General features: G+C 35.0%; 3 protein-coding genes across 6 annotated transcripts; 2 read left to right on the top strand and 1 right to left on the bottom strand.

Annotated features, from left to right (window-relative positions):
• Positions 1 to 1,017: 1,017 nt before the first annotated feature.
• LOC8258482 (histone deacetylase complex subunit SAP18) lies at positions 1,018 to 3,607 on the top strand. Of its 2 annotated transcripts, none has more exons than XR_003080634.2 (6): positions 1,018 to 1,288; positions 1,509 to 1,541; positions 1,780 to 1,890; positions 2,676 to 2,771; positions 3,053 to 3,171; positions 3,262 to 3,319. XR_003080634.2 is itself a non-coding variant. In XM_002511718.3 (6 exons), the coding sequence occupies exons 1-6, from the start codon at positions 1,190 to 1,192 to the stop codon at positions 3,292 to 3,294; spliced, it is 444 nt and encodes a 147-aa protein (XP_002511764.1). In that variant the 5' UTR covers positions 1,044 to 1,189; the 3' UTR covers positions 3,295 to 3,607. The 2 variants fall into 2 exon arrangements, 1 of the variants encoding a protein (XP_002511764.1); XM_002511718.3 differs by having other exon boundaries at positions 1,044 to 1,288; positions 3,100 to 3,171; positions 3,262 to 3,607.
• Positions 3,608 to 4,527: 920 nt separating this feature from the next.
• LOC8258481 (polygalacturonate 4-alpha-galacturonosyltransferase) lies at positions 4,528 to 9,254 on the top strand. 3 transcript variants are annotated; one of them, XM_015729004.3, is made up of 11 exons: positions 4,528 to 4,681; positions 4,955 to 5,115; positions 5,618 to 5,652; positions 5,748 to 5,807; positions 5,936 to 6,070; positions 6,210 to 6,273; positions 6,360 to 6,406; positions 6,507 to 6,841; positions 6,970 to 7,327; positions 7,490 to 8,077; positions 8,634 to 9,254. In XM_015729004.3, the coding sequence occupies exons 2-11, from the start codon at positions 4,971 to 4,973 to the stop codon at positions 8,907 to 8,909; spliced, it is 2,043 nt and encodes a 680-aa protein (XP_015584490.2). In that variant the 5' UTR covers positions 4,528 to 4,681; positions 4,955 to 4,970; the 3' UTR covers positions 8,910 to 9,254. The 3 variants fall into 3 exon arrangements, with proteins under 3 accessions (XP_015584490.2, XP_015584492.2, XP_015584489.2); XM_015729006.3 differs by lacking the exon at positions 4,528 to 4,681 and adding an exon at positions 4,691 to 4,851 and having other exon boundaries at positions 4,955 to 5,091; XM_015729003.3 differs by lacking the exon at positions 4,528 to 4,681 and adding an exon at positions 4,691 to 4,851.
• A 4,378-nt stretch (positions 9,255 to 13,632) lies between these two features.
• Positions 13,633 to 15,993, bottom strand: LOC8258480 (gibberellin 20 oxidase 2). Its single transcript, XM_002511716.4, has 3 exons — positions 14,977 to 15,993; positions 14,550 to 14,871; positions 13,633 to 14,260 (listed from the first exon to the last, which is right to left on the bottom strand). Exons 1-3 carry the CDS (start codon positions 15,558 to 15,560, stop codon positions 13,997 to 13,999), a joined length of 1,170 nt encoding a protein of 389 aa, XP_002511762.1. The 5' UTR covers positions 15,561 to 15,993; the 3' UTR covers positions 13,633 to 13,996.
• Between the last annotated feature and the right edge of the window lie 3,643 nt (positions 15,994 to 19,636).

Genomic DNA, 19,636 nt, shown 5'->3' with positions numbered 1-19,636 from the left:
TTGTTTGTGTAATTTAATAATGGATTTTTTTTTTTCAATTTATAATCTATATACCCACCCGTAAACTATAAGTAATAAAATGACTCCTAACTTAAACTCCGTTCCATAATAAATGGGACAAGTTAAAAATATCCTCAATTTGGTTGATTTACAATTATAGGAATGTATCATATAATAAATGAATTTTAAAGTATCGCAGTTACAATAACTTTTTAATGTATTTATTTAAAAAAATTATAAAATTTGAATTAATTCTATATAAAATATTTTAATATGTAATTTTTATATAAAATAATATTCTAAAATATTTTATATAAATTATAACTTTTTATATAAATTAATTTAAAATTTAAATTTAATAAAAATATAAAAATATTTAAAAATCACTAAATTTATTCATACAGTAAATAATAAATATATTTGTTCAGCTTGCGAGCTCAGATGAGTCGAGCACTACTATGCATGAGCTCGATTCATTTAATAAACGAGTTCAAAAATAAAACTCGAGCTCGGCTTGTTTATTTTGAAGAAAGAACTTGAATGAATTTTTGCTGAGCCAAACTTCCATAATGAGAGAGCTCGCGAGTTCAGACGAGTCGAGTACTATTAAGTTCGAGCTCTGCTCGTTTAATAAACGAGTTTAAAAATGAAGCTCGAGTTCGACTTATTTATCCCGATAAACGAACTCAAACGCGTTTTTACCGAGCTGAATTTAGCTTCAATTAGTCGAGAGCAATTTAGTTCATTTGCTGCTCTAATAGAATCTTTGTAATAACAAACGTAAGGAAGGAAATTGGTTTAAGCAAAAGGGTAAATGATTCTACAACAATTTGATCCTTTGACTGATTGACCGCACGAAAATACTGAATACATCTTTCAGTATTCTAAAGTTAAACAATTGTTTTCTAAACAATCAGAATACACAGGTGACTAGTAGTGACCCCTCCATTTCAATCGACGGTCATTCATCGGTAAAGAAACAGCGAGGAAACGGCGTCGTACATGAAACTTGCTTTTCGCAAAGCCCAAGTTATAACAGGGCCTTTAAGGAGACAAGCCCAAGTCTGCTCTGTTAGGCCGTAGTACTAACTAGCGTAGCTGAAGCTGACCGGTATCGGCAGCTGAAGGAAACGAACTACCAGACTCGGCGCTGCGGTTCCATTGGGAGAAAAAATAAAAACGAATAAAGATGGCGGGAGTATCAGAGGTACAAAGGAGATCTGGAGGAAGGCCATTGGGCCCTCCTCCTAGAGGTCTTCCTCCTGTTCAGCCTGTTGATCGTGAAAAGGTATTTTACAAACTCTTCTTCATTGATTTTCTAGGGTTTTATTGCCTAATTCTCAATTATGTAGCTTAGTTTAGTTCATCAACTATATGGTATCATCTACATCTATTATAAGAGCTATGTGTTGCATTTATAATTATTTTTTACTCTTCCTTTACCTACTCTAATGCATTTCTTTTTTTTTTCTTCCTTCTTTGGGTATTCTCTCCAATTGGGATTCCAGACGTGTCCTTTGTTGCTTCGCGTTTTTACTAAGGTATGTGCTCCCACTGTTCTGTGCTCTTGTCCGAAACTCTTTTCTATCTGCTCAGTTTGTAAAGACTTGTTAAATAAGAACTTGAATTTGCGAATTATCATTAAGACAGAATATGGAAGGGGCTAGGCACAAACTCTTTCTCAATTATGGATATAATGATTAATTCTTGTTGAACTCTAAACTGCGAGCTATATATGGAAAATTTACTCTAAGCTCTCACTTGCCTAATTTGCTGCAGATAGGGAGTCATCATTCCAAGGAAGATTTTGCCGTGAGAGGCAAGGAGCCCAAGGATGAGGTCCAAATCTACACATGGAAGGATGCTACTCTTCGAGAGTTAACTGATCTGGTTCGTACAAATCATCTACCATTACTCTGTTTATATTCATTTAATGGGAGGTTTCAGAGTCTTGCTTAATGTTTTTGAGTGGCTTTAACCTCAGCTTGAGTATGACAGTAGGTAGGAGAAATTCATAAACCTCGGTGTTGCTCATAGGTTTAAGAGTGTCTTGAAGCTCATACAGGTCCCGGAGCACCAAAAAGAATGATCTCAGCATCTAAGCAATACAGTTCTAGTCATAATCTCAATGATTCATAGATTTATAGTGTTTGAAGAGGCTAAAACTGCAAGGTGGTTGGGAAGTCTTAAATTGGTCACAAGATGAGAAGTAGCTGTCAGTAACACGCCACCTATGTCTCACCTAAAAATGACCTGAATACCTGATTTCCTTTGTTATGAATTCCACCTCAATGGTAACTTGTATTGCTACTCCCAATTACTAATTAAAACTGCTTTCTTCTTCCTTTGAATAAGGCTAGGTTTTGAGCCATCTTCTTAATTTGTTTATTTCCCTCCTTACAGAATATGTGCACAGTGTGACAGGGTGGCTTTGTCTTAAACTGTTCGTTGGGACAGTCTCTAGTCTTAGTTGGACGCTTGATTGAATCACATTGTCTGGCTGAGTAGCTTCCTTTTCCTTTAATGGTTTTCTGCCTCTTGTTGGAGGTTTTGGTTTAGATTTCTTCATTGAGCACCATCTCTTGAAAGTTCTTATTTCTTTTAATTATTTTCTGCACTGAACAGTTCTGGTTGCAGTCTTTTCATTCCACACTTTAATCTGATTTCGTTCACAGGTCAAAGAGGTGGCTCCAGCAGCAAGGAGAAGAGATGCTAGACTTTCATTTGCTTTTGTATATCCTGACAAAAATGGACGTTTCGTGGTGCGAGAGGTCAATCACTTTGCTTTTTTTCCCTCCCTCTTGCATGTATGGATGATTTTCGTTTTCATGTTCTCAAGCATGATAATGTACAGATCCCTAAATTTACCATCTTCCTTTCGATTTTCTCTTTTTTCCTTTCGATTATGTCTTCCTCCCATTCCTCACTTCCAATTAACAGAGGGGAAGGAAAAAAAGAACCTGAAGGAAGTCCCTTAGATGTGAAAATAGTTTTTAGTGTACTGCACTGTTCATTAACGCAAGCAAGCTGAGAATTTTGAGGTGTATGTCAGATCTATCATAAGGTTCTCACTGTGGAAAATTTCATTGCTTCATGAAGGTGGGAAAGACATATTCCAATAGAAGTGGAAAATTAGATGATGGCAAAGCATTGGCTGAGCTTGGCTTCCAGGTATACAAGAATGCTCGTTTTGGCATAATGTATTATTCTAAAATAATTTGCATATGGGATTTGTGGTTGACATGTTCTTCACTTTTGCAGATTGGAGATTACTTGGATGTTGCAATTCTGTAGAGAAGATTTCGCTGCGGTTTCAAAAGGGTGCATCATCAGGTTGATTTGGGATCATTGATTTATGCTTGAGATGCAAGGGGTGATCAGAAAGATGCTAACATGTTGCAGTTGCCAAAGTACTTAAAAATTTTAGAAATTGCTGAGCCATGGCAAACAATCACAATGTTACAAGTAAACAGACGCTAGAGTAATTATCCCATGCAGCTTGAACTTTGTTAAGAGTTTTTTGAAGCCACTGCTGTGAGGCTTCAGGGGAATGAACTGTACTAATTGTATGTGCATCAATGGAATTTTAGTATGGCCTTGCTTTTTCTGTCTGTTATTTCACATCACATATCTGGCGTTCATCCAGACTTTGATAGGCATTTTAGTTTCTGAATTGCTGTTATACGGATTTCCTTATAAATCTGGAGGGCACCGGTAATTTACTTTCCACTGTCGTGGTGTATGGTGCCAAGTTCCAACAAAGATTAACGACTGACACTGTTAGCGGTGGTTAAAAGGTTAGTGTTTATCCCCCTAAGATGATTGTTTTAACATGATCAAACTCATCCTTGAAATTTTATCTTAACTGTAGATGAAAACCTGTTCCATTATCTGTGGTTTCCTAACATCATTAATTCATTCATGTATTCTAGCAGCGGTAAGGGAGAATTTCTATGGGATAGAACAAGCTTCTGTCGTGGTCTCAAGTTGATCTGATAATATGATATAGCCAAAAAGAAAAACTGAATTCAGGAAATAGATTTTGTTGGTTCTTTTGAGTCAATTATTAACATGAAACAAAGCAATGTTGGACAATAAAATCTTGTATTATTTCTAAGCACAAGTGTACCGCCACAACTTACTTCCTGTTCATTTCTGGGCAACGATATTAACTGGGCCAAACTCAAATGACTTTTGTGCTGGTTCTATTGATCAGACAAATATTTGGGTCAACTTGAATGAAACCATTTGCATGTCAACATCTTGTAGGTACGATTAAAAACACAATGCAAGCTGGAACTCCTTTAATTCTTTTTTCTTTTTTCCCTCCTGTTGATAATGATGTATGATAAATGAACAAAAATTGCCACCGTTATTTCTCTGTTACTGATGATAAGGAACCAAAACTACCATTTCTTTGAATTGCTAACGATTAGCAAAGATTATTTAATTAAAAACAGAGAAAGTCAGATAATGTTGAGTATGTCGGTCGGCCTCCTAAAACGACATCGTCTGTTTGCGTTTTTCCTTTCCCTTGTGCAAGTAAACAACAAAAAAGAAAAAATTCATACATTATCGTTAATCACGCGCAGGGAGGGAGAGAGAGGAAAACAGAATCAGAAAAACGAAAGCTTGCTCTTACTGATCTAAAGAAAATAATAATAATAATAAAATAACGAAGGTAAAAGAAGAGAGTTGGCTTCCAATAATAACACTTTACTTTCTCCGTTTACACGTTTCTCTCTCTTCTTTTCTTTCATTATTAGTTTCTCTTTCTGTTAACACTCTCACTCTTGTCATTATCCTTCGCTTAACAATGCACTCCCGCTAGATCTTTTCTCAATTCCACTTGTATATTCTCATTCCACTCTCTTCTATTCTCTTCTCTATCTCTCTCGCTTTTAGTTATGCAAGTTTTAGGTTTTTAATTTTGTGTTGATTCGTTGTTTGTTAGGTGTTTGATTTATAAAATGGCGTTGAAGCGAGGATTATCAGGTTCCGGAAGGAACAGAGGCGGTGGATCTCGATTGCCGATTGCTCTTGTTATTTTCTTCTCTATCCTGGCACCGTTGATTTTCTTTTTCGGTCGAGGTCTGTATGCCATCGATTCAATTGGTCCGTTCTTTACTCTTTCTGTACTGCTTAATTTCAACATCTTAATCTGCATTTTCGATAGATCTTATGCTGTTTGCTTGTCCAGTTTTTGTAATGAAGTAAATAATATTGCTGATTGTTCGTCTGAATGTTCACACGTGGGCCAATTTTTGCTGTTCATGTTTGTTGTGATTTCACACTCCGGTTAGTTTTTGGATTTTAATTCTGCATTACTGTGTAAACCAACACATTTTCTGTATTATGCTAAATCAATTCAAAAACATCAGTAAATTCTCTGTATAGTGCCTTATTATTTGGTATGGGAGCCTAAGCCGAGACCTGAGATTGATAATCTTCTGCTTTGCGTTGTGTTGTGATCTCTGTAGACTATTCAAATTAAGTTTCACCTTATTGGCTCAATGTTTGTGGTTGTCCTTTTAATCATAATTGTCTGTTTTCTATTGCTGGGTTCTGGTTATATCCCTGTGCCCTTTGTATTAAGTGATTACTGTCGCTTTTGCAGATCAAAATAATGTTCCAGTTGGTTACAGCAAGCTGGTAGCTTCTTCAAAATCATTATCTTCTTATGCTTGTTATCTTAGAAGTTTGCTCTGTCTTGTTTTATACTCATCTGAGAAAGGAAAATTGAGCAGGATTTGGATTGGAGAGAGCGGTTGGCTTTGCAGCACATTAAATCTCTTCTCTCAAAAGAGGCAAGTGCAAGTTGGTGTGGTTTGCTGCATATGAGAAGTCTATATTTGTTGGTTTCGTTAAATGTTGACAGGGTGGTTTTAGTTTCATAATTCAATCCCATGGCCTTCTAATTTGAGCAACCTTATAGGTAATTGATGTTATCACAGCGAGCACTGCTGATATGGGGCCTTTAAGTCTTGACTCTTTCAGAAAGAACAATTTGTCAGCTTCATGGAAAGTTATAGGGGTGGAGGCACCAGTCAAGAACAGTGCCACTTCTGAGGTTAGAATAACTACCCTAATGTGGCTTGACTTGAATATGATGCAACTTTTTTGTATCTCCCTTATTATTTTTGTGTAGATTTCATATCAACTTTCAGTCTCATATTATTGATTGTTTTGGGTTATTATCACTCCTGTAGCCAAATAAAACAGTAACAATATCCAAGCAAGAAGCACCGAGAGGCAAAGCGGATGGCATCTCTGGTAAGATTTCTCTTCAGTCAACTATTATTAGTTATTGGTTCTTGACTGCATTTTTGATCCGGTATTGTTCTATTTTTCCCTTGCAGATGATCATTCTCAATTCATTGACACACCTGATAAACTAGCTCGAAGGGTAAGTATTATCTTGTCTGTGTTGTTCAGTAGTTACCTAAGTTATTCTGGGCTCTTACAATGTCTGACTTGTAAACTAATTCTCTTGTGAAATTTTGCAGCAATTGAGAGAGAAAAGACGTGAAAAGCGTGCAAATGACTTGATGCGGCAAGATAATGAAGTGATTTTGAAACTGGAAAATGCAGCCATTGAACGTTCTAAATCAGTTGACTCTGCTTATCTGGGCAAATACAGTATATGGAGGAAAGACAATGAGAATGAGAACCCTGATTCAACAGTACGTTTAATGCGGGATCAGATGATAATGGCAAGAGTATATATCAGTTTAGCTAAAATGAAGGAAAAGCTTGACTTGCATCAAGAATTACAGGCTCGGCTCAAAGAGAGTCAACGTGCCTTGGGAGAGGCAACAACTGATTCTGATCTGCAACGCAGGTAACTCAAATTTGGTGTCAATGTGTTCAATAATCTTCATATTCTGTTTCTCCTTTCATGCTGAGTGTTGATGGCTATTCCAATGCTTTTAATTGGGAATTTCTAAGATGTACATTATTTATGTTTAGTGCGCCTGAGAAAATAAAAGCTATGGGCCAAGTTTTGTCCAAAGCGAGAGAGCAATTGTTTGACTGCAAGTTGGTTACTGGAAAGCTCAGAGCGATGCTTCAAACAGCAGATGAACAAGTTAGGAGCTTAAGAAAACAGAGCACTTTTCTGAGTCAGTTAGCTGCCAAAACAGTTCCAAATGGAATCCATTGCTTGTCTATGCACCTGACAATTGAATACTATCTCCTTCCTCCAGAGAAGAGAAAGTTCCCCAGAAGTGAGAATCTGGAAAATCCCAATCTTTACCATTATGCTCTCTTCTCTGACAATGTCTTGGCTGCATCAGTTGTTGTCAACTCAACCATCACAAACGCCAAGGTAATTTTCTTAGTCTGTGGTTCCAAATGCTCTATCCCAAATCAAAAACAAACAATTCCGACTCTCAACTTTGAAGGGAGATTTAGTTTAAAGACTCCTATCATTTCTGAAATTGGATTTTATTTTGTTTGTCTTCAAAAATACTTTTTGGATGTACTGCAGGATCCTTCCAAACACGTTTTCCATCTTGTTACCGATAAGCTTAACTTTGGAGCTATGAATATGTGGTTTCTATTGAATCCTCCAGGGAAGGCTACTATTCATGTTGAAAATGTTGATGACTTCAAGTGGCTTAATTCATCTTACTGTCCTGTTCTGAGGCAGCTCGAGTCTGCTGCAATGAAAGAGTATTACTTCAAGGCAAATCATCCAACATCTCTTTCATCTGGTTCTTCTAATTTGAAGTATAGGAACCCAAAGTATCTTTCAATGCTTAATCATCTGAGATTCTATCTTCCAGAGGTCTACCCCAAATTGAATAAGATCCTGTTTCTTGATGATGACATTGTTGTTCAGAAAGATTTAACTGGATTGTGGTCAGTAAATCTGAATGGAAAAGTGAATGGGGCAGTGGAAACCTGCGGTGAAAGCTTTCACCGGTTTGATAAGTACCTGAACTTTACAAATCCCCATATTGCTAGAAATTTTAACCCGAATGATTGTGGTTGGGCATATGGGATGAACATATTTGATCTTGATGAATGGAAAAAGCAGGATATCACTGGTATATATCACAAGTGGCAAAACATGGTGAGTATTTGAAACCTTATGCATTGATCCTGTTATCTGTTTCTGCTTTGATATACAGATTTTCATGCTTGCCATTTTAATTTTAAAATGGTATACACTTTGATGAAATTGCAAGTTTGCTGAGATCAAAGTTTGTATCTCATCTATTTAGTACTTTGCATTATCCATTTGGTACCATTGGTTCGAAAAGTGGATGCTATAAAAATGATATAACTATGTTTGGTTATAGTTTCGCATTCTTTATTTTGTGCTTCCCTTTTGATAGCCATGGCATCATAAAGTGATTTGCACTGAACGAAATAACAAAGTTTTCTAGTCCAGTTCTGCATCTCTTGTATTTTAGATTTGCTTTTACTAACATAGAATTTTTTGTTCAAAAAATGATGCCATAACAATGATTTAGTTCTAAGTTGTTTCCTGAATTTAGATAGTGATTGGAGTGCAGCTTGTATTGTTGACATTAGAATATATTGGAAGTAAATTTCTGGTTACCTCTCTATTTTAAACTATCCATCCTGTTATTTCTGATTTCTTTTGCTATTTTGTTGGTTATAAGAATGAAGATAGGGTACTCTGGAAGCTCGGGACATTACCTCCTGGCCTGATTACATTTTATAAGTTGACACATCCACTTCAGAAGTCATGGCATGTGCTCGGATTAGGCTACAACCCAAGCATTGATCGGAAGGAGATTGAAAATGCAGCAGTCGTGCATTACAATGGCAACATGAAGCCATGGCTGGAGATAGCTATGACAAAATATCGGTCGTACTGGACCAAGTACATTAAGTATGACCATTCATACCTTCGCAACTGCAACCTAAGTGAATGAACCTGATCATAAGCCAGCAAGGGACACCCAAATGGTTTACCTCTCTGTATGCAAATCTAAGGCCAGATGATTGGTTTATCTGCACAAGGAAGGCAGTTGAATTTTCCATGCTGTGTTCCTTCTATCCACATTAATTGTTTATTCTTCTTTGTAATTCATCATATTTGTTCTCACTGTCTGGTATCCATTCAAACTAGGTAATAGATTTAGTGCATTATTGACCTGTAAAGAAATATTAAGATGTCGATCTTTTCTTCCTCTTTTTCTCGGCCCCCTGCCCCTCTTCAATTTTGAACAGGAATAGTAAACATCATATAAATGCTAATTTTCTGTTCTCTTTGACAATGGTTCACTAGTATCATGGATTTTCTTCCCTTCCAACTCCCGTTAGCTTACTGCAAAGGCTTAACTATGGGGGGTTTGTGTTCTCGGTATATGAGTGCTTGTGCTAGTTTTTATTGATTGGGGAACTAAAGATGGAATTGCAAATTATGGTGTTTGTTGCAAAAGAATTTTTTTGGTCTTGTCAGAGTTTTAAGTACTTCGTGTGAAATCAATACGAGATTTGACAGAAATTCCGTGTTATTCCCATTTACTGATGCCTTGAAAGAGATTACAGAAATTCTGGCCCTAAATTATCGAGACTTGTATAGTGAACCCGAACAATTAAATTTTGTTTTAGTCTTGGAGATTAGGAATTTAACTGTCTTGCCTATAAATAATTTTTTATGTATATAAAAAGCTGTTTTGGGGTGTTCTGATTATTCTTATTAGTCAAATGTAATCAGCAAGTTTCAGGCCATCATCTCATATGATTAAAATACTTATTTACACATTCGTACAGATGAGACTTCTCATTTTCCTGGATCTTGATCTGACTTGAAAAGAAGGAAAATAGGTAACTCTGTTTCATTGTATTTTGCACCGTCTGAAATGACTCGATTCTTTACAAGTAAAGCGACATGCCTGATCTACTATTCTGTTCCGAAACATGTTTTTTTTTTTTTCTTTCGTTGTGTGCAGATGTGTTTCTTTCTACTAATGCTGGAATTGCAATATTCTTTCATCCACTGTCCGACTGCTTGTCAGTCATCATTTTAAAATTAGATCCTGTTCGAGTGCGGTGAATAGAAGAGAAAGCATCCAGGGTCAGAGTTGTTCAAGATGCACTTTGAAATGCATCCAACTTAAACTAGTTAACAAAAAACAAGAAAAATTTAAAAAAGAAAGCCTTGTTATTCTAGTTGCAGTATCTTTCACGAACCTCCTAGTCTACATCTCTAGTTCTTCTCCCTTTTTCAAACTTTTTATCTTGTATAAAACAATCATGTCTGCCTCCCATTATCTCCACGACTGATACCTCCATCCACCAAAAGGCTCAATCCTTGCCTAGGCTGAGAAACATGTACGGATACTGATGCAGTGGTGAGAATGGCTTTGATATATCGAAGATAAAGTTATGTAACTGATTGGTTTTGTCCGGAGAGAATCTCATCTTCAAAGTCTCCAACTTTAATGGGTATATATATTTTATATAACTTGGGTCTAGGCGAGAATCGTGTGCTCCTAACTACCAATAATCATCCTTCTTTTTCTTTTTTAGTCTTATTTTGCTTTTGTAGGCACCTCTATGGTAGAGGTCAATTCTATTAGGGAACGTGTCATCTTTTTGTTGGAAGATCTTTTCTTTATGGGTTTATTTTGTTTCACAAAAAATAATTAAATGTCTGTCAATTAATATATTAATTGCCAGTAATTACTTCCAGCCACCAGCGGCCTAAATTCATCCCTGATCACCGGATGCTCATTGAAAAGAATATTCAACTTCGTTATTTTGTCTGATTTTTTTTTTTTTTATATTCAATCAATATATTTAAAATCTAAAACTATATGAGTTTCAAGTATCTTAATCTTTTTTTATTGAAAAAGAAAGTAATACTCTCAGACAACATCAACAATTAATCTTATGACTTTTCTTATGCAATCAAACAATTAGATAACTCTTATATAGAAAACATTATTTGACCCAAGTTTCTTTTGCCCTGTATTTCCTCCTTGGGTATGATATCTTTTTGTTTTCTTTTTGTCCTCGAAGTGCAGTAACAAAGATGCTACTAGATATTTGGTTACTTATAAAAAAAGAAATGAACATACAATGTAATCAAAAAAGAAAAATCCCACATACAAGAAAAGATGAAATGGACTAGAAATGATAGATTTGAAGGATTCTGTACAGACAAGATCTGATAGTTACATCATGCGTTTTTTTAATTTGTTGAACAAGAGAAGTGACATTTTAATGAGTGCTGAAAAGGCAGGCATGAATCTGATGTTGATCCACCATCTCCACATATGATGGTGATGGAAAATTTCTGAAAAAACTCCACTGAGTAGTGGATAGTGGATGCCGATTCTTTGAAAGGGTATTCCTACTGTTTCTACCCTTGAGTATAGCTAGAAGATAATTTTCATTATAGATTGTTCTGTACTTTCTATTTTCATTTCATATTTTTTTGTTCGTCTGGGACTTCAGTGGTAGCTCTTATGTTCATGAATTCTAGTCCTTCTAACAGAGTTTTTTATCTTCATAATTATCGTAACTGCACTAACTTTTGACACTAAATCATAAAGTTAATGGCTGGATTGGGGAGTATTTACATAATTTCACATGGAGATGTAATCATCAAGTTAAGGACCCGTCCATTATTGCCCTAACTTCCACCTTTTCTGGCAGTTGACAGGTTCTATACTGTCACTTTTGTGATATTTGCATGCCTAATGTAGACCATGAACGTGCATCTTCCGCAAGGCACGACTCACACCCTTTTTCTGTTCCTTTTTTTTTTTTTTTTTTTTTCCATCATAAAAATATAACTTTATTCTGGATTTTTTTTAGAGCATGGGGATTTGCAAGTTTTTAAATTGGTAGAGTTTCTTACTCTGATAAAGCTTTTTGGTGAAATTTGATCCCAAATCTAATTCTATCACTAGACTAAGTCATCAGAAGACTAAATTAGTGGGATTTTTCATTTAACACTAATCAAGATGCTAACTGAATTTATGTTTAATCTTGGATGAAAGAGAGGTGTTTTTCTTTTTCTGATAGAGGTGTTTGTCATATACAGCTCATATCCTAGAAAAAGTGAACAGAAAAAGAAAAAGCGAATTCAATTCTTGTCTAAAGTTAGAATTGAGTTAAGAAAAATTAATCCACGCCGGCCAGTTTGAAGCTAACATGCACTTAGATTTTGATAAAATAGATAAATTCTGATGCCATCTTACTCAATTTTCAGCGGAGCATTAATTAACGACGATTAGAAAAACGAAAAGAATTATCAAGTTTGCAGAGGTTTTCATTTTCTTTTATTACTAGGTCTGTTAAATATCAAAGCAAATACTAATGCACATGGGTGACTATATATAGCTGTGCAATCAGAAAGTCCAGAAATATTGGAGCTTCAAATAGAATTTGCTTATACAAATAATATGTACATACAAAAGTGATCTAGGGCACCCACAAATGACACAGGCAAAAAGTAGCTTTTAAACTTGCTATGTGTTTTGCCAGATATAGGGAAGCGGACCGACCAACCTTTTAAAACCCAATAACATATTACTATAAAGTGTACGATTTACTGCTAACTTTCCATTCTTTGCTCGCAACACAAAAATTTATTGAAGGTAGTGCTTCTGGTTTGGTTTGTTTGTTTTCTTTTGCATTTAGAAAGAGAAAAATACACACAGTTTTCATACACCTCCCTGCAAGTTTAATGGGAAGATACTATGATATATGAAACCTGTGTTTTCTTAAGGTGTGTGTTATTCCACATCTGTTGCTTCCTCCAACAAAACCATGTTCGTTTAGCTGAGCTCATTAAATTCTAATTACAAATTAATGGAAATGAACTTAAATGGATTGACAGAAAACCAAAAGATTTGAAAAGGAGATTATATTCTATAACCTTAAATCTTGCATGTTGCAGTTTTAAAGGCTACCAAAGAATGTATTATTTGAACACTACTAAGCGCAGCATTCAAGATTTAATATCTTATGGGCATCTGATTATTTGGTTTTCGGGCTTACATTAAGAGGTGTCCCCCCCCACATCAGCACAGTGCGTCTTTATTCTCTCTTAGTGGTCCTAATGCTCCAGCCATATTATTAAGGAGAGAGATTATGTATTTCACCCTAATACAACCATATCATCATACTCAATATTCTTCTAGCTCGTACATATTAGCTTATATTTCATTGTCTACTTTGGGAAGATTTTATTCATTGTGCAGCACCAAATAATAATCAAATGTTTCACGCACGCTATTAGCTATACTTCAATTGAAACCAAAATTGTTTTTTTTAATATGGTAAGATCTTGAGTTTGAATTCAATTGAAATCGCTAATAATAAAATAATAATAGTTAAAATTAGCATGCAGACCAATAAGAAAGAGATATTATATGTCATGTGCATTGAATTAAAATTAGAATAAAGCTTCAACAATAATGATTTTGAAGAACAAAGAATATCTACTTTAAATAGTCATTTAAAGCTTTTTGCATTTTTGTTGATTCCAAATTCTATTTATTATATGTTGGTTAATATTATGAAAAATCCTTATCTAGTGTTCTTTTAATATATTAAACAATGAGATGTGAGTTTTACGTGTATATTGTCAGTTCGTTGGCCAAACAATTAAGTATTTAAAAATTAATTGGTACATAATATGTAATATTAGACATATAATCAAGGGCTTAATTGATTTTACATGCAATGCAATGGTCGTGGCAAATATCATAGAGGCAAAAGACAAGCGTACATTCATAAATAAGAAAAAGAGAATAAAAATAAAATAGAAAGAAGCTATGGAGCACATTCAAACTCTTTATTCCTAATTGGCTTCTTTACTTGATATGATTCTCTCCAACACTAACACACTAAACACCTAATCACAAACCAGCTGGCCTAGTTTTTGGTGTTTCTGTTGCCTTTTTCCCGATAGACCCACCACGACTAGAAAATCTTTTCCACTGCTGTTGAGCATAGAAATGGTACTTTCATAGGTCTAACCAAAAAGAAAAAAAAAAAATCAGCTCTTCTTTTGCTGCAGCCAGTTTGCGAATACATCTAGGGTTTTCATGTCTGCCCTGTAATATTTCTGGGTGAATTCTAGCAGTGCTGGCCATGTAAAGTCTGGATAGATCCTTGGATTATTGGAGTCGACCAAATTCTTTGGCGGCTTCACCACCTTCTCCATGTTTGGACATAGAAAGAAAGCTAGTGACTTCCTTACTGTTCTATTATTTACCACTGCTCTGTGCAAGCAACTCTTGAAAATGCCATTTGAAAGAGCCTGAAATATCAAAAACTTCATTAAGTAAAAAAATTTATTATCGCACCAACTAATACCCTTGCATGTAGCTACGACCCTATTCAACCTCTCGGCCACGGCCAAGGAGACAAATCTATTAACTACACCCATGAGTATTAGCTCACAGTGGTTCTGGAGTTATCTCTAAAACTGTACACCCATCAAAACCCACAAATACATGTGATCATAAATTCCAAAATGCGAAAACTTAGGATTTTAGTATAACCGTAGCTAGGGGTGAATGCAGCTAGTAGTCTATTGATGATCTTACCATGAAAGTGTCGCCGATGTTGACAACAAAAGCTTGTGGATCAGGATGAACAGAATGCCATTTTTCATCAACGAAAACTTGGAGGCCACCAACTTCATCTTGATGAAGAATCGTCAAGGAAGTTGGGTCACAGTGAGGACCAGTTCCAAGAGTTAAATCAGGTTTTTGGCAAGGAGGATAGTAGTTCAATCTCATTATGGAATCATTCCCTTCAAAGAATTCTCTGAAATATGCTCTCCCCACTCCTAGAGTTAACCCCAAAAGCTCCATAATCCTAAGGGAGAGTGTGCTCATAGCTTCGCAGTATTCTTGGTACACCTTGCTATTCAAAGGAAATCAAGAAATTAAAGAAAATGATGATAAACAAGAAATGGAAGACCGTTTTCATTTTCATAACTTTTGGAATAAAATGATGCTCTGTTCTTACCCAAATTGTCTGAACTCTTCTCCCATAACGTTCGAGAAGTATTCTTGGACAATGTTGGAGAAATTATTGTCATCACAATATCGAAAAGAAAGCGTTTCTTTCCATGGAAGTTTTGAGGAAAACCTTCCAGTGAAGCTACTTGCATATCCACAGTGATCCCCTATCCTTCTTTGAGCTCGTTGCTTCACCATCATGGGCATGCTAAAAAACATCTCCATATACTCGTGAGCTTTCGCTATAAGACGCGAATCAACGCCATGATTAACAACTAGAAAGAACCCATGCTTCTTGCATGCCTCATTAACTAGCTCAACAGCTTTTGATACAGCCAAATGGTCTCCAGAAAGGAAGCTACCCAAGTCAATAGGAGGAATTGCAAGCTGAGGAGAGTCGAGGCATGGTTTCTCATGGTCAGGCCAAACGAACTGAGAAGGTATGTTGGATTGATGTTGAAGAATGGACGCATCGAAAACCAAAGTCTGTTGTGGTTCCTGGAACTTTGGTGGGAGTGTTAGATGGGGAGGAGGAGCAGGAGGAGGAGACAATGCCATGTTTGAATCACTCTGATCAACAGTTACAGGCATACAGAATGTAAGATTCAGTTTGAAGTTGAAACTGAAAATTAAACAAGGAGAAGAGGTCGGTTAGTGAGAAGGAAAGAAAGAGAAGAGCGATAATTAAGTAGGAGAGGGAAAGAAAAAGAAAAGACAAGGCCGTTCCTTGGAGAGGTCGGTGACCAAACAAAATTGGAATCTTATCGGTTTCACTGTTGCGTCATTCCTTTCTTGAGAGTGTGCTACCCAGTCTCATCCTTCGTCCCTATTACTTACTCTCCTTCACAAACTACAATATAAATTACATAGTTAGAGATGATATATTAATACTACTGCAGTTATATATCTCCACAACTATAATTTCAAATCCAATTTATTTATTTATTTCTAAAAAAAAGGAGGTACATAAGATCTACAAGAAAGAAGGTTTTCTTCTTCCCTCAGATGCCAAATAAATTCCCACCAATTCTGGTTGAGATATGTACATGTTACATTGTGTGATGGACCTACTTACACTTCACTGCCGCCTACATATATAATTATATTATTTTACTACAGATACATGTGATGCCTGTATATATATATATATACATATAGCTATAGAGATATACATATTAACCCTTATCATTGCCCAGTGTTAGAGAAGTATGTAATGGTCGACTCCCCGAGTCGCATTAACTGCCCCTCTACAGTTGTGAAGAATTCTGGAGAATTTTCCCTTTAATTAAACAGGGTATAAAGATACATACAGTATATAGAAGAAGTAAAGCAAAACAACTCTATACGTATCCATGTATATGGAAAGGATTAGCCGTTTTTGTATATACATTTATAAGCAAAACAGCTTTATATTAAGCTGCAAGTTTCTAAACAATGAAAAATCGTACATAGTTCAGCCTGGAGAGCACTAATTATTAAGTAGACGAGAAGCTAACAGAAGAAATTTGACCTCAAAAGGCAACTCACAACTTGGCTTTCGTTTTCATGCGAAAGTCCCAGCCCATTTGAGCGGTTGATTCCATAGCGCAGCTTGCTGATGTTGATTGATGTGGAATTCTCCTGATGACAGTCTCCCGGCCCCTTCATTTAGTACTAGTCTTTTTCTTAGACCAACAATGTATGCTGCGATATTCTTATTCAAAATATAATTCAAGACTGCTCTTTTATCTTTTATCTATGGTTGAGTTTCAACCTCCACCCTTTCACCCATGATAAAAAGAAAAGAAAAAATCATTTTAATTAAGAAAATAACTAAATTATACTCATCATGTATACATTATTTCATGATACGTTTGTCCAATCGGAAACACCAAATTCGAATGGCTGGCCATATAATAGCCCAGAATAAAAGGAGAGTGGAATAACTTGCATGATATTGCAACCATGCAAATTAATTCTATATAAAAAAATATATAATATATATTCATGCTTGTCTGTCTGAATGCCATGCAATTTGCATATTCAGCCTGTTTATTTAATTATTTAATTTGGATACTTTTTCTTGCCCAAACTCAAATCTAAAATAGCCAGTACGTACCTTTCTCCTTGAAAAGGCCACTCCACTTGACTTGACCCACAAAGATGCTATCTCCTTATTATATGCCCATCCCATTATAAGACCTTATGCTTTTCATATATGCATTTACTCTTCTTTTTCGGACATTATTTGGATTGCTTAAGCAATTTTGTTCCAGATTTAGAAGATTATAAAGAGAGAATTAAATATAATTATGAGGGTTATTATGGTGCGCCTTATAATAGACCACGTATCCATTGCTTTGTTTAATTACTTTCTTGATATATTATAAATGAGATTCTAATAATCGCTGCGTTGAGAAAATTAAAAAAAAAAAAAAACACAAAAAGAGACATTTCTAAAAATACGAATATGATGCTTGATTACATATATGAATAACATTATTATTAAGACATTGCATTTGGTAGCTTAATGTAACTATCTCAAGTCATTAAATATTCATTTTCAGCATATCCACGTACATGATCTTTAATAATAGTTGATACATAAATTTCATATTATATTAACTAAGTTATGCATTGATTAGTGATGATATCACATCATGTATTAAGAATTAATTGAAGGATTTTTAGCTTTGATGTAATTTTTCTCCTTTAGAATTTCTTTCTTATATTAAAGAAAATACTATAAAAGCATAACCATAATCTATGAATTAGATCATCATAAATAAATTAGTTTTTAAAGAGTCTTGGAATGCATGTACCATGTCTTATTCTCATCCACCATATCAGAATTACAGTGAAAGAACTTCCACGTCTCATTTTCAATTTGATGTGGCAAAGATTGTTTCTAATGTATTTCTATGATTTTCAATTCAGACATTTATAGAATATGTGGTTGTATTAATGTATTATTTTTTTATCAGTTATGAGAAACTCGTAGATATATATAACAAAGAAAAATTACATAAAAATATCTGTAATAGTGACTTATTTAGTTTTAATTATAGTGATTAATGGTTATAAATACATCAATCAATGTAAATGCTCCATTTAATAAATAATGTTACATATTAACATGTAATTTTACTTATTTATAAATGATTTGATAGATCAAGTGTAACACCGGAATTTTTCTTTAATAAAGATAATATTAAAATGACTAATAAATGAGTTTTTATTTAAATTAATTTTATTTTATTTTTATTTGATTTAATTTGGAATGATTTAATGAAATTTTAATGCTAGAAAAATAAAGGAGTTATTTTCTATATCCTATTAGTTTGAATTTTTAAGAAATTAATTAAGTAAATTTTTTAGAAATAAATTATATTTTTGGTTATTCAAAATTTTCTCCCAAATGAATATATTTAATTAATTTGAGAGTTATGAAAGAAATTGGAAAGGATATTTTATAAAAGAATTATTGGAGAAAAGGGTATTTTAAGTAGCTAATGGTGTTAAATTTTAATTGGAAAAGGTTTAGCAAATTGATTAATTAAATTAATTGTGTTAGGATTAAATTGGAAATTCTTTTTGAAATAAGGATTAAAAGTATAATTTTATTAATATGGGGTTTTAATAAAAATTTGTATGTTTAGTATTTTTGTAATTAAATATGCTTCTGGCCGCAGTCAGAATAGCGATGGCGGCATTAGGGAGTAGAAAAAAGGGGGCGCCAGTTTGCCCTGCCCGTCCCCTCCGGTGGCGAGGTCGGTCTTGTTTTGACCGGTGAGTTGAGGGCTTCCTTTTGGTGGTGGCGGCGTCGGTTTTGGTGGCTGGAGGAAGGAGTACCGACGAGGTGTTGGCAGTGGCATTTTTTGTCTTTTTCGGCGAGCTCCGACGAGTGATGGATGATCGGAGGATGTATCCAGACTCTCCTCAGCTCAAGCTTCGCAATGGCACCGGTTTCGTGGCGATCAGACTCTGTTTGCAAATCGACGGTCAAGATCGTCTGTAAATTCCTCCGGTTGATTCGGAGTCGGATCGAAAAATAAAAAACGGAGATCATCAACAGCGCATCGTTTCGAGTCCGATAGTGTGTTTGGATCCTCGATCGGACTCCAGCGGCTGGAGGAAAGTCAACTGAGCGATCAAGCGTCTCGGTAATTTTTCTCTGGCCCGTAGGTTTTGGAATTCTCTCGTTTATTATATGCTTATTGATTTGTGTTGAGTATTATATTATATTTGTGTTTGGTCGTCGGACTGCCTGCTATAGTCGTGATTTGTGTTGTGTGGGAGAGTCGGGAAAAATAGTGAAGTCTTGGGGACCCGACTCTCGTTGTATTAAATTGTTGATTATTTGAAGTGTTTTGCTGGCAGGTCCTAGACTCGTTTTATGGGGGGTAAATGTCCGTATTGTAGGGGAGGTTCTGCCGAATTTTCGGTAGAATTTACTTGAGTCAAGATTCTTAGACAGTCAGTCCTAAGATGTAACACCCGGAATTTTTATATATTTAATAATGAGTTTTTATTTAAGTTAATTTTAGCTTTATTTTTTATTCGGTTTAATTGGAATGATTTAAATACAAATTTTGAATGTTCATGTTAGATAAATAAATGAGTTATTTTCCATATCCAATTAGTTTGATTTTTAAGGAGTTAATTAAGTAAACTATTTGAGAAATGAT

Source organism: Ricinus communis, chromosome 1 (genome assembly GCF_019578655.1).
Source record: "Ricinus communis isolate WT05 ecotype wild-type chromosome 1, ASM1957865v1, whole genome shotgun sequence".
In the NCBI taxonomy this organism is placed as follows: Eukaryota; Viridiplantae; Streptophyta; class Magnoliopsida; order Malpighiales; family Euphorbiaceae; genus Ricinus; species Ricinus communis.
Note: the sequence above shows the minus strand (reverse complement) of the source record. Positions and strands in the feature narration are given on the sequence as shown.